This window comes from Empidonax traillii, unplaced genomic scaffold (genome assembly GCF_003031625.1).
Source record: "Empidonax traillii isolate 1590-97213 ecotype Southwest subspecies unplaced genomic scaffold, ASM303162v1 scaffold558:size415862, whole genome shotgun sequence".
NCBI classification, from domain to species: Eukaryota; Metazoa; Chordata; class Aves; order Passeriformes; family Tyrannidae; genus Empidonax; species Empidonax traillii.
Window position 1 is genome coordinate 231,813 of NW_020955751.1, and position 13,729 is coordinate 245,541.

General features: G+C 40.6%; 1 protein-coding gene across 3 annotated transcripts in view; it reads right to left on the bottom strand.

Moving 5' to 3' along the window:
- The window catches only part of NME7 (NME/NM23 family member 7), a 90,223-nt gene that overhangs the window by 45,076 nt on the left and 31,418 nt on the right, over positions 1-13,729 (bottom strand). For all 3 annotated transcript variants that reach the window (XM_027897758.1, XM_027897759.1, XM_027897760.1), the window contains exons 6-7: positions 13,411-13,618; positions 9,975-10,080 (exon numbers count right to left, since the gene is read on the bottom strand). In XM_027897758.1, the coding sequence (XP_027753559.1) occupies positions 9,975-10,080; positions 13,411-13,618 (314 nt within the window). The remainder of the gene's footprint in view (positions 1-9,974; positions 10,081-13,410; positions 13,619-13,729) is intronic.

The following is a 13,729-nucleotide window of genomic DNA, read 5'->3' on the forward strand; positions in this document are numbered from 1 at the left end:
GGTTACAGTTACAGAGAGGAAGTGGTTAAAATTATGCCTTGGAGTGTGCATTAGCCCATTATTATAAACAATAACTTTAATCTACTATTGCACTGTCAATTAACTTAACTCTGGAGGTTAAAACCCTCATGAGATCTCCTATAATCTGTTCCAGCCTTTACTAATTTTATATTCCACTTCCTGGGGAAGGTTCGCCAACTCACTGTCCTAGATCAATAGTAAATGTACTGGAAGCTCTATAATTTATTTTTGACTTGGCAAAAAACTATCACATATTCCTACATTCTGTGTCTTGTCTGTTTTCAGATCCAGTACCTCGCCCTTTTCCTTACACTCTGATTTGAAAAGGGCAGTAACGGAAGAGATTTCAATATATTTATATTTTGCTGCAAGGTACAGTGAGTTAGACTGTGCGTGGTTGCATTTTTTTTATTCATTTTTCTAAAACATTTTCAAAAATTTCTGGTAAATTCTGGTTCTGTTAAATCACCAGACATCAGGCCAGTGATAAACGATGAAGTTTTCCTTCATACTTTGATTAAATCTTCTTTCATCTAAATTAGTAAACATGCACACATTTTGTAAATTTACTTCTAGAAAGCTGTATATCCCTGTCTTATCCACCTCAGGTTAAATAAATTAAACCCTTCAAGTTTTCATTGGCTAAATTTCTTACTGCTTTTGCTCTCAGTTGATTATATTATTTTTGAAACAGAGTGCCCAGAAACTGGACATGATACACAAGTTGGATTCTCACAAGCACTGAGCAGGACTAGTGGGTCCAACATTGTGAACACGGATTTTGCATATGTTACATCATATTCCAACCATTTCTCTATAGACTTTCCATTGATACCCTGCCAGTTCTTCTCTGTTTTATATCTGTGCATTTATTTTCCCTTCTCTGTGGTAGTGCTATGCAGTTTATATTCAGTTTCATCGTCTTCACATCGCTTCATTTCTGCAGTTCATCAGGAATGTTCTGAATTCTAATCACATCCTTCAAAATTGCAGTAGGCACTTGGCACCATCTGTGAACATTGCAAGCTTGCTCTGTCCTTCCCCATTTGAGCCATTAGTGGCAACATTGACAAGAACTGGCCCCTGGATGGGTGACAAGACTTCATTTGTAAAATCCTTTTAATTTCATGTGCTCATGTCCAGTCCAACATTCAGGGAAACATTTATGGATATGCTGCACAGATTTAAATGTAGAAATCCCTTCACTAAAGGAAAATTCTGGTTTCCTAACAGCAAAGAACTTTGATGAAGGCACTGATATTCAAGTGAATTAGACTACCTGGCTCTGTTTTACCTTCCTTTACAGAAAACATACTTAAAGAATGCAGAGATCAGCAAAGCTTATTTTCCTTCAAAAAAGGCATGTTGGTAAATGTCCATCATATCATCACTGAGTGATCTAAATGAAATTATAGACTCCTGATTCATCAGTGTCCTTCATATGAAAGAAGTTTCATTAGCCTGAAATTCCCTGGTCCACTCTTAGAATTGACTTTTCTCTAACCCTTTAAGAGTGAAAATCCCAAAATGCAGAAATAAACACTAATTTCTAATGTCTTTTTTAATACCATCGTCCCTGCAGATAAGTCCCCTCAACATGAACACCACTAATATAAGTCTACTACATGGAAATAAGAAACACTCTCTTTCCAGTTGGAGGATACTGACAAGCTTCAGCAAGGACTGGTTGTGCCATTTGATCTGTTTGTTTCTCTGAAATATATCTCAGTATATCTCCTCCTCTTCCTTCCTGTCTCAAACTGTCAGAAAGGTTTTCCAGACCCAGTTCACCTCCCCCTCTACCTTAACCAGTACAAATACAAAATATATTTTTCATACTTCAAAAAAATGAATGTCACTTCTCCAGTGAAACTGAAAGTTAGTCTAAGTTGGGAAGCCAATGCCAAGCTGCTAAAACTTTATGCAGGAAATAACCAAGAAACAACATCGGCTTAGCTTCAAAAACAAACACCCCAGGCAAGGAATATCCATCATTAAAACTACAGCAGAGAATTCAAAACACAGATGGAAGTGGAGGGACTACCGTTCTCATGAAAGCTAGAATTTTCTTCTAAAAAATGGTGATAGAGTGGTAAAGTAGGTTGCTTTCATGTTAATCACTTTTTTCCTAGCTTCCCAAAAGAGAAAAAACCCCAGCTAACCAAAAACACCCCAGCACCACTAGACACCACCAAATGCTTCACCACCCTATATATAATTTATTCAAGGAAAACACAAGAAACAAACTGCATTTAATTCTGCATAAATACGTGTTCTGCCTGGGCAAATCTGTCTGCAAAAGAATGCCAGCATCTGAAAGCACAGTGCTTTACTAGATCGTTTTCACCTGATTACAGCACTAAGATTGCCATGTTGTGCGTGACCCAGAGGTCACGTTTCAAATAGTCCACTGTACTTTGAAGTATCTGCAAAGACTTGCGTTCATCCCACAACTTTTTTTCCACTTTGAGATCTGTTTTCAAATAGCTCCTTAACTTCTAATAGTTAGGTGCATCAAGGCTATCGCTGACATCCCTTGGCACTCAACCTTGCAGACAAGATCCAAAGAGAAGTTCTACCTATATTGAGGTGAACTACACAGCATCTGCACTTCACCTTTTTATTACAAATACTTGTCACAAACAGTTAGTATATACTTTCAGACTACTTATGAGAAAATTGCATTCCTCATTTTTTCTCGAGTGTGAAAAGACAGCTTTCTGAAAACCTTGTTCTAATTCTAGGTTTGCTGAAAACAAAAATAATGAATTAGTCAAACTTAGGCCTAAAATGATAAAAAAAAGAAACAATTTCCAGGGTTTGTTTACAATTCTAAAAAAAATCTTATCTAATGAGTACAAATTGTCTTGATAAAAAAACATGAAACAGATACATAGTCCTGAGAATTATAACAGATTTGCACCTCCACCATCCCATTCTCTTTTTCTTTTCCAGCTTATTTAATTTCCTTAGTACATACATGTAACTAGACTTAGCATAATATAGAAGTGAATTGGACATTATCTTAGTGATGCCTTCTCTTTTTCAAAGAGCAACAAGTATATCATGTGTGAGGAACAGTTCTTCAGTTGTTTGCAGTCAGACACATAATCCACTACAATGCTGGATTCCCACTCTCCACAATCCTTTTCTCCTCACTGTCTCTTATACAGTAACTTCACTTGAGATCCTACATAAGTAAACCTTGTTTCTCTACGTGCTTGAGACTGAACTAGTCCTTGATATTCTTTTTGTCAAAGTTAGGTTTGTCTTTGGAGCAACAATCTACTCTCTCAATTGGAATTTTTCTGCCTTTACATAAATATGATTCTTATGGTTACCTGTCATGCAGCATTTTGTTAATTAATGTAAAGTTCTACAAGCTTCCAAAGCTGTCCACTTACTACTAAGTTAAGATAGAGGAGGTCCATAGAATTTATTATCCACTCAGAACAGGTCTAAAACCACGTTTCCACAGAATATCTTTTCCACTTGGAAAGAAACCATTCCTCCTCCTTTTGTTTTCTAGGAGACTGAAATTTTAGTTGAAGAATACTGTGGAAGATGTCACTATATTTTTTTTTTTTCATTACATAAGAGGAACAAGGATTTAACTTTAAAAAAAAAGTCAGAACAAAATCTCAAACTTAACACATACTAGGAGAACAAGCCTGTCTGGGTAATCAGTCTCATGCCTAAGAACTCTCAAGACCATAGAAGCTCCCTTGCCTCTAGGCAGACCTTTCAGTTTGCATCAGGTCCAATAAATTCTCGACTAGCAGCTTTGCTTTTCAAGTTCATGGCACAGTTCTAGCCCCAAATTCGTTTTAGGCAAAACTCTGACATTAGGAGAACCCATGTCACAGGCTGGGAGTGCAGAAAAGGACAGCAGGATTTCATTTCTCAAGCTCTGTGCTGCAACCTAAGTTCAGAATGTGAACTATAACACACTTCTTTAGCCTGATAATCACTATTTTCAAATTTTTCCCCTGCTCATTTTTCAAAAGAAGTAACTAAAGGCCACATCAAAGAAACCAGTCACGAAATACCAAATTCTAATTCCTACAGCAAACATGACTAAACTGTTACAAATAAATATGTTAAAGCTAATCCCACCCAGTGATCTATAAGGTCTATTCTGCTATTTCTGCTCACAGAACAGTCAAGTCATAACTGTCCTCAGGGCATTAAACTGGTATTTATCCATTTTGGTGAATTCACAATTTTGACTTCTGAGCACTACAGTTAATACCTCTGGATCTAGCAACATGAGGGGAATTACAAAAAGAGAATATCTAAGTGATTGCAACTATGATCTTGTATCTGAAGTATCAGAAGCGCAAGAAGCAAGAGGATTACTGAACACAGATCCACACTAAAAATTTCAAATTATTAAATAGCTTAGCCATACAATCCTAGAGCTGCGCATACTTGACTGAAAATTGATCTCTGGAGAAGAGAAGACTAAAAGAAAAGCGTGACAGATACTAGAGGGGTCAAACCACAACATATCTCCCTTGTCAGAACAAGTTTGCACAGAGTAGTATCAGGTTGCTTTTGCATTCTAGCCCCCAATCGAGATGAGCTGGATTGCTCTTGCAAATCCTCTTCAGAGTTAAAATACAACTATCTTACTGCTGCCAGCCAGGGACGCAGTTCATCTCCACCGGGAGGAGCCACCAGAGAGTGAGCTAAAGCTGTTTAGTTCAGAGCTCTGGGATATACTGCCTTCCGTGGCCTTCCCAGCCATTTTCCCATCTCTGATCCTCCACAGAAGACATTATGCTGACACCAGACTGACAAAATAGCTACTGCCTTACTTCTTTTAAGAGACATGTATGATGCAGATTCCTAGAGGGCCAGTGACACCCTATGAGGAGCAGCTGAGGTCACTTGGTCTGTTCAGCCTGGAGGAGACTGAGGGGAGACCCCATCGTCATCTACAACTTCTTCATGAGGGGAAGAGGAGAGTCAGACACTGATCTCTTCTCTGTGATGACCTGTGACAGGACCAGAGAGAATGGCCTGAAGTTGTATTTAGGCTGGATATTAGAAGAAGGTCCTTCACCCAGAGGGTGGCTGGGCACTGGAAGCTCTCCAGGGCAGTGGTCACAGCACCAAGCCTGACAGAGTTCGAGAAGTGTTTGGATGATACTCTCAGGCACATGGTGTGACTCTTGGGAATGGTCCTGTGCAGGGCTAAGGGTTGGACTCAGTGATCCTTGTGGGTCCCTTCCAACTCAGCTTATTCTGTGATACCATCCCTCCAGCATTACCAGCACCCCTGACAGCTGAAGTTAAGCTTCACATAACTCCCCAGACACCCTTTATCAGGCCTCAGGGTTCCCCTGCAGCCTGGCAGACTATTTGGACACTCTCACAGGACGTCTCTAGTGGGTGGTGACTGCACCAGGTCCTGCTGTGGGTGGTGAGGCTCCGCTGCTGCAGCTGCCTAGGAACAGTTGTTCCTGTGTGCCTGTCAGGAGAGGGTCAGCAAGGTCAGAGATAAAACCAATACTGATTTTCCACTACTTTGTCACTGAATAGGAACCCTATAAACCCCCTATGGCAATCAAGGTCAATTCCTAAGGACTCTGTCCAAGAATTAACCAGCATAAACTAGGAATTACATCCAGCCTTCTGACAGCAAGGTAAGCTCACTGAAAAGCACCCTAGTTTACAGCTGTTTTTCAAGCAAACCATCTTCCAGGATAGAAAATTGGAAGATTTCTCCTTCTAAGAATCAGTTATGCAACAGACCCTGGAAAAAAAACAAGCCCTGGAAAAAAGAACCAGAAAGCAAAATTCAAATAATTAATTCTGTCATATGTTTCTGCAGAAATAAAGACTAAAGCTCTGCATAAACTCCAGTGTGTAAGTGAAACTTCAAGTAATTGTAAATATGTAATGAGCAGCTTATATTCATGGTAATTAGATAGTGAAGTTCAAAGCCTCAGCAGTGCATAGGAAATGACAAAAAAGTTTATTTTTAGAAACTCAGTACTGAAAATTTGTAGAGCGCAAATCAAAACTCCAGCGCATAAGAAGCTCTGCTGCTTTGATCCACTTAAATTCCTCTCTATGCCTCTGGCTCTGCCAAACCACCTTTTCACACTGGCCACACAGGATTTCCTTTCCTCTCCACCTGCTGCATTTTCACTTACCTCCCTACCACCAAAACAGCAGGGTGGACTAGGGGTAAGCAAGTAGCTCATCTTTAAGACCAAGCAGTCTCCTGCACGCAATTCTGCCAAAATGGTAGGTAGCTCATTAGTTGCTATAGCACCTACTCCAACTGAGATACAGGAAGAGACAGGAGATGTTGCTGGTACAACCAGAATGTCTCGAGTGTCACTGAACACAGTTGCTAACAGACATTAAAAGGGAGATGAGGAGAACTCCCCAAAACTGTCACAAAGCTAGCTAACAGCTCTCTGTTGGAATTCTTCCAACTGTGACAAAAATGCTTTGTAAGATGACCAAATGCACCAAGAGATGCCACTCAGTGATATTTTTGTTGTTACTCACAAAAATAAGCTGAAGAAGAATATGAGAAATACTATGGAAGACAGAAGAAGACAGGCTAGGAAAGCTAAATTCTCTCCCCTGCAACACTCCTGGCCCACTGGGCTTATGTTGGAAAGTTCCTGCAGCCCTTGGGAAGAATGATCCATCTCACATAAAACTGCAGACTGGAATCGGTCCAGCTGCAATATGAAGCCACACCAGAGCTCTCAGACAAAGACAAAGGCCACTGCTTAGCCAGTGTCTCTGTCCCTTCCTAAGACCAACTCCTCATCAGAAGTGAGACTTCTGCAAAGTTTTAAAAGACCTCTCATAATCTCTTTAAGAGATGCAGTGCCTGGGGGTTTCGAAACATACAAAGCAACATTGGAGAAAACAAGCTGGGACAAGAGGTCTTGGTACAGTACAAACATGGCCAGTCCTTGAATTCCATCACTCTTGATGTTAATTTAAAATTATGTGCTGGTTTTGGCTGGGGTGGAGTTAATTTCCTTCACAGTGGCTACTATGGGGCTGTATTTTGGATTTGCGCTGGAGACAGCGCTGATAACACAGGAATGTTTATGTTATTGCTGAGCAGCTCCTACACAGAGTGGAAGCCTTTTCTTCCTATCACACCACCCCACCAGCGAGGGGATGGGGGTGCACAACAAGTTGTAATGGGACACAGGTGGGACAGCTGACCCCAACCAACCACAGGGATATTCCATACATTATGGAGTCATGCTCAGCATATAAAGCCAGGGGAATAAGATGGAACAGTGTGTGGGGGACATTCAGAATTGTGGCACCTTTCCAAGTAACCTGGAGGTGGCTGAACACTTGCCTACCAATGGAAGCAATGAATGAATTCCTTGTTTTGCTTTGCTTATTAAACTGTCTTTATCTCAACCCACAATTTTTCCCACTTTTACGCTCCCAAGTCTCTCCCCCATCCCACTGGGAGAGAATGAGTGAGCAGTTGTGTGGGGCTCAGTTGCCAGATGGGTTTAAACCACAACAGTCCTTTCTGGCACCCAAGGTGGGGCTCACAGGGTTTGTGATAGTGCCACATTTTACTGGAATGTGCTGGATCGAGTTTATAGCTGTTACTGCTGTTCAGCTATTAATCATGAGGCTCCTGTGCTTCCATGGAACTTGTTTGCCTGAGTCTAGTGCTCGTGAGTGGTGGCTTTTTGCTTTCCCTGCTGGCTGTAGAGCTGTGCTGCCGATTACCTTACTCTGTTTATCCCAGGAACATTTGGATAATGGCCTTGGTGATGCACCTGGGCTGGCAGGTGGCCAGGACATCGCTGCTGTTTCTGTGCTGCTGTGCTGGACAGGCTGGAACTCCAGTGTGAACGGGAGTCAAAGGGACTGTGACCTGTGGATGAGCCCACGTGGGATCAGGACACCTCAAAGCATCTGTGCTCATGGATAAGCCTATGCCAGAGTAGGTACATCTACAAGCATCTATGGCCATGGTTCTGTCTGTGCTGCAGCAAGTATACTCTGAAGGGATTGTGGCTCAAGGATGAATCCATGCTGGAGCAGGTACATCTCTGAAAACATAGTGACCTATGGCTAATGACACTGGAACAGGTGCACTTCAAATCAACTGCAACTATGGATAAATCTACGCTGCAGCAGGCATTCCCCTGGAGACACTGTGGCATGCAGATAAGGCTCCACTTGGAACAGGTACAACCCTAGGGGCTGCAGTGTGTGGGTTTAGTTGCCAGCTGGGGTTAAACCACAACAGATTGATAAAAAGCTTTGCTGACTTCGAAGAAATCAAAATTGAACTTTCTTTCTCTTCAAGGTAGTAATCAAAGCTGCATGGAGGGAGAATGCTCAGACAAGGTACACTTAATCTTTCAAATTTCAGTTCTGTTTGGCAGCTGTCATCTGCCTTTCCAGCCCTCTGTGGTGTGAGAAAACGAAGTACATAGTGGATATTAAGCTGAACCTTAGGCCAGTCTTTCTAGAGCTCACACTGCACAGCTGGGTGAGCAAATAGGTTTTTTGTTTATCTGTATCCTTCCTCTCTCTCTCACCACCCTCAGATCCTACAGACACTCACACTCCCAGAGGCGAGTACAAACAGGGCCAGAATTTGTCTTTTGGTGACTCAGAAACATTCAGGGGAGTTCAAGAAAAAGGAAAGCGAGTAAAAGACAGGGCACTATGAAATCTACAGAAACAAAGAAGATTAAAAATAGGAAGAGACAACCTGAGCTCATTAAGACATAGTCTGAGTCTCTACATGTAATAGAAATTATATCAAGTATAGAAAAGCACAGTCCAAGCCATCGACATATCAATCCTGCCACATAAAAATTTGTCCTCTGCAAACATGTAGGTAGGTAAAATCACAGTCCCAGCTGCTGCCCATATTTCTGTAAAAGGAACATCATTCTGTCTCTGCTGCATGGCAGACTTATCAGTAGCAGATACCATGCAAGGCCTGGAAGAGATAACAGGCATATTATCAGCAGGGACTGCGAGACTCTTTCTTGTGAAAGCCTTTTCGTTTTTTTTCAGCAAGCTCTCCAGACATCCCACATGAGGTGTGAAAGGCCTGGAAACTGCTCCAGCCACTTCTGCTGTTTCCATTTCAGCTATCCACAGAGAAGTGATAAAAATGCTGCAGTGTGCTGCGCATCTTACTAAGAAAAAACTCAATGCACTCTCACACAGCAATATTTATTCTGCACTCAAAAATACTGTTTCAGTGCCAGAGCCAAAATATTTTACTGCACTCACTGCTCCTACATCTAAGTACAGGACACATGAGTGAGATTATTTTTGCATGGTAAGTGTAGGGCATTAAACATTTCCAATACTCATATGGTAAACTCACAGGAGATTCTCTGGCACAGAAAGCATCACAGAGTCTACCAAATGCTTTAGGTCTTTGGCTCATCTTCACTAACAAGCCTTTTCTACTTTCCATCCCCACTGTATTCAGCAGAACAAGATTCATAAGAGCACAAATCTTCCTTTGTGAGTAGTTTTAATCTAATGTTACGGCATGAGTGGAAGGCCCTGCAACATAGCCAGGTGTCCCACTTTCACACTGTTGTGAGGATGCTAACCTCCAGCAGGTGACTGTGGTGGGAAGACAGGAACAAGGACAAGGTAAGTTGTCACAATAAGATTCATCAAATCTCATGTATGTTTTTATCCTTCTTTTTTCACCTCTCCCTTCTTATTCTGAAATTAACAAGTATCCACATGGAAAGCACAGGACGCACTCACTCTTCATGGAACTGAACCACAGAAACACTAAATGTGCACGAAAAACAAGCTATCTGCATGCTTCTGTAAGTACTATGAAATACACCCTGTGCTCTGGCAGTCCCATTCTCCCCAAAAATGGGCGTAGAAATGCTCATGGATACAATGAAGCACACACTGCTTTCCCCTCTGCTATCTGCATTGCTTACCTTCATTAACAGCATGAGGCTTAATAATGCAACAAGTACAGTTTGTGAATGTTGCACTGCTCACTGGTCCACGACCCCCACTGGAGGGAAAGAACAACTCCAGCTCCTGAAAACAAGTGTAATTGAATACATTTTAGATTGATCTAGCTGCATCTATCAGCTTTCATCATAAGCAACAATATGTGAAGTATCCATAAGTACAGACAAACCTTAAGTAACAGGTTGGGTTTTTTGTTTTTGTTTTTTTTCCTACAAATACTTCTCCCCTATACTATTACCTCAAATGTATCTTTTCATCTTTGGTACCATTGCTACAATCATAAAAACATGACAGGAATATTTCTTGCAGTGTCTTCGCTTTCACTTCTGCAATACAATCTGTTTGCACTCAGAGCATTCAGAAAGCTGCTGTCACAATAATTTGGTAGAGGTGCTACCAGTTTTCCAAATTCTCTCTCCTTCCTATCTTCCCAAATACACTCCCATATACACATTTTGTCTTCCCTTTTTTCAAACCATCTTTTCCACTGTATAAGCAAAAATATAACTACTATCCATTTCTCAGTACGTTTCCTTTCCATATACAAAACTGACCTCCTTCCCATTTGTTTACATGTTTCCCTTTTCCTCTTAAACAACTAAACTTTGTCTAAAATTGCAGACTCATTCCTCATGCCTTATTGACCTTATATATATATGGGTTTTTTTTTTTTTCTTAATCTTACTGAATAGCAGCTGATGAACTCAATTGCTTTGATTTCTGGGATAAATCAAAAGAACCTTTTTCCTCTGATTGCTTCTTTTCTTCCCACCATTACTACTTGATTATCATATAGCTTTGGACCTTAGACCATCCTGGGGTGAGCTTGACAGTCAGGTTTTTTTCCTCAGTGATATTTTTTCACTGTTCACTGCCAGCTTCACACTTTTTCCACACCATTTATTCCCATATGTTACAGAATCTGCAAATTAACAAACGTGCAAAACACAGATTCCATTTCAGACCTATTAGTCAAATTCAGTAAGAGAATGGATAAATTTCTCTTTAAGGGAAAAAAATTACATCCAGGAAATACTACTACCAAATCTATCTGATTTTTTCCTTTATAGCAGCAGCAATGCTAAAGACCATTTCCTGGAATTGTCTCATTTAATTTACTAGCTCAATTCAAATGGAATAGACTTACCTATCTCCCAGTCTTTAGCACTCGACAATTTCTGTAATCCTTACTTGGACAATTATATAATTCAAACTGATGGATTTTTCCATAGAAAGAAAAACGGTTTTTGTTTTTCTGCTATATCTGCTATATCAAAATAATCTACATTTTGAGTGGGCATATCTGAGACAAAAGGATTAATTGCCTACATTCTTATATTGATAAAATGCTTCTTGTTTCAAAGACCTTGTCCCACTCTGTTAACTTCTGTTTACTCTAAAAGTAGTGGCCAGGAAAAGGCAGCAAAATATGTATACTATTCAACACTTAGTTTTATCCACTAAAATACATAAAAGGAAATTAACTTAATAATGTTGAAGGACTGGCATAATGAAATGCCAAACTATAACGATGTAGAACCTTAAAAAATAAAACTCTTTTCCTTTCCCTTTACTCCTCATTTAAAGAAATAACAAAATTTGGCCTGCAGAGAGACAGCAGCTTAGAGTGTATCAGAGACATACTTTCACTTGTCACTTAGCCCCCAAAAGAACAATGCAGCCTTCCAGTCTAACTGTTCAGCTTATTATACGTTCATTAAATGTGTTTGGGACTTCAGTTTTCTGTCAGAAGAGTTCATTTAGGTCTCTTTATCTTATATTCCTTTCTTTTCAGCAAGGAAAGAAAGGAACAAGCAAGGCACAGCCAACTAGTTTCCATAGCAACCGCTATACAGCCATATAATGCTGGGCCTACTAAATTAAAATAGGTGCAGGGGCATTAAATTCACAATTTTGGTTGATTTATTGAAGATCGGTATCAGCTACACCACAAAGATGCAACACCTACAGAGGTTCAGCAAAAATAATCCCAGTGTCATAAAAATGCTGCAGATGAACGGGGCCTCTCAGATAGCATTTCAAAAATAATGAAATGTGAAAAGAACAACAAACTTAAAGCAAAGAACATACTTATGTTCCTAATCAAGATTTTATGCTAATAGATACTCTTTCCTGCACTCTCGATTCAGAAGCTGGCACAGTTGTCATGGTAGTACACAAGAACAAAGAGAAACTATCACCCTTATATTTGAACACATCTAACTATTTAACCAGAACTTCAAAGACTTTTCTGATTATAAATCTCCTTCATCAGAAAAGATCAATTTTACCCAAACTCTTTCTGACTCTGTAACATCTTCATCAAGTCTGCCACCAGAGAAAGTACCTCACGTCCAGCATATGATTTCTTGCCAAAACCAGAGGCACTGGAGCCAGCAGCTGAGACACGGTGCAGATCAGCAAGATGAGTCCTTGACCAGCAGAACTGCTCATGCTTTGCAGTCAGCCTGCTACACCACACAGCCCAACACCAGCCACAACAGGAGGCTGAACAACCCTGCCCTTACCACCGGGATATGATCTCTGTGTACATTTTCTAGTATGCAGTGCATGGCAGCTTTTAGGTATTCTGAGGCAGATCTCTCTCCAGCTGTACTACTGCAGCTGTTCCAAGTTAAACAGATGAAAGACAAGGATGAAGGAAGCAAAAACTGCTATCTTTTCCCCACTGGTGTACAGCTAAGACATCACAGCAACATACCAATCAACCATGAGATAAACTTTATTCTCAACATCACTTATCAGCATGTCTATCCCACAGCAATGCACACAAACAGTCACCTTAATTCTACAGAAAACGCTGGCAATACCTATCACCCAAACCAAGGGCTTTTTCTTAGACATTGCAAAGAAAGCAAACAGAACCAAACTCCTCAAAGCCACGTTCAATATATCATCTCTCAAAGCACAAAGCACTACAAAGTGAGCTGTTTTCATATTTTTTCATTCTGAGCAGCAGCAGCAAAGTAGGCTGCAGGCAGAGGACTAGTGAGGACTGTGGAGGAGAACAGATAAGCGAAACACAGGAGGGCACAGGAGGATTTAATTGTTTAATCCCATTCTTTTTATGACCAACAGTGGAAGGCTCTAGGTAGACTACGCAGACTGTGCAATTAACTCATTGTTTGTGATGTACAGAAGGCATTAAAAATGACCAGGCATGCCCTCTTGATCAAAGGGCCCAAGGTTCCCCTTTGTGACAGAGATAAACTAGATTTCTCTTTTCAGACAGTTTATTTTTCCATTCTAGCGAGGATCCATGAAGAATATGTAAACTAGTTCTGAACTCAAGTGTGGAAAAAAAATGAGATTCCTGACCCAACTGTTAAAAGACAAAGTTAAAATAAACCTCAGTCAAGAAAGTCAGAAACTTACTTTAGCAGCTGAAGCAACTGAATCTGGGCCATGAGCTGCATCTCTTAGGCCACCGTGTCCGAAGTTCTCTCTGATACTGTCCAGGGTATCAGTTTCAGTCGCTGCAGGGTTTGCTGGCCCCACTATCGCTTTCCACTTACTAACTGCATCATCTCCTAAGATCTCCATGGCAAGAACGGGACCACTCGTTATAAACTGGAGAAGCTCACTGCAAAATGGAAACAGCACATGGTGATCCAGGCTACAAATTAAAACCAACAAAAACATGATCCAGTGGAGATGTTTGGAACACAACTTGGCAAGGCTTTGAGCAACCTGA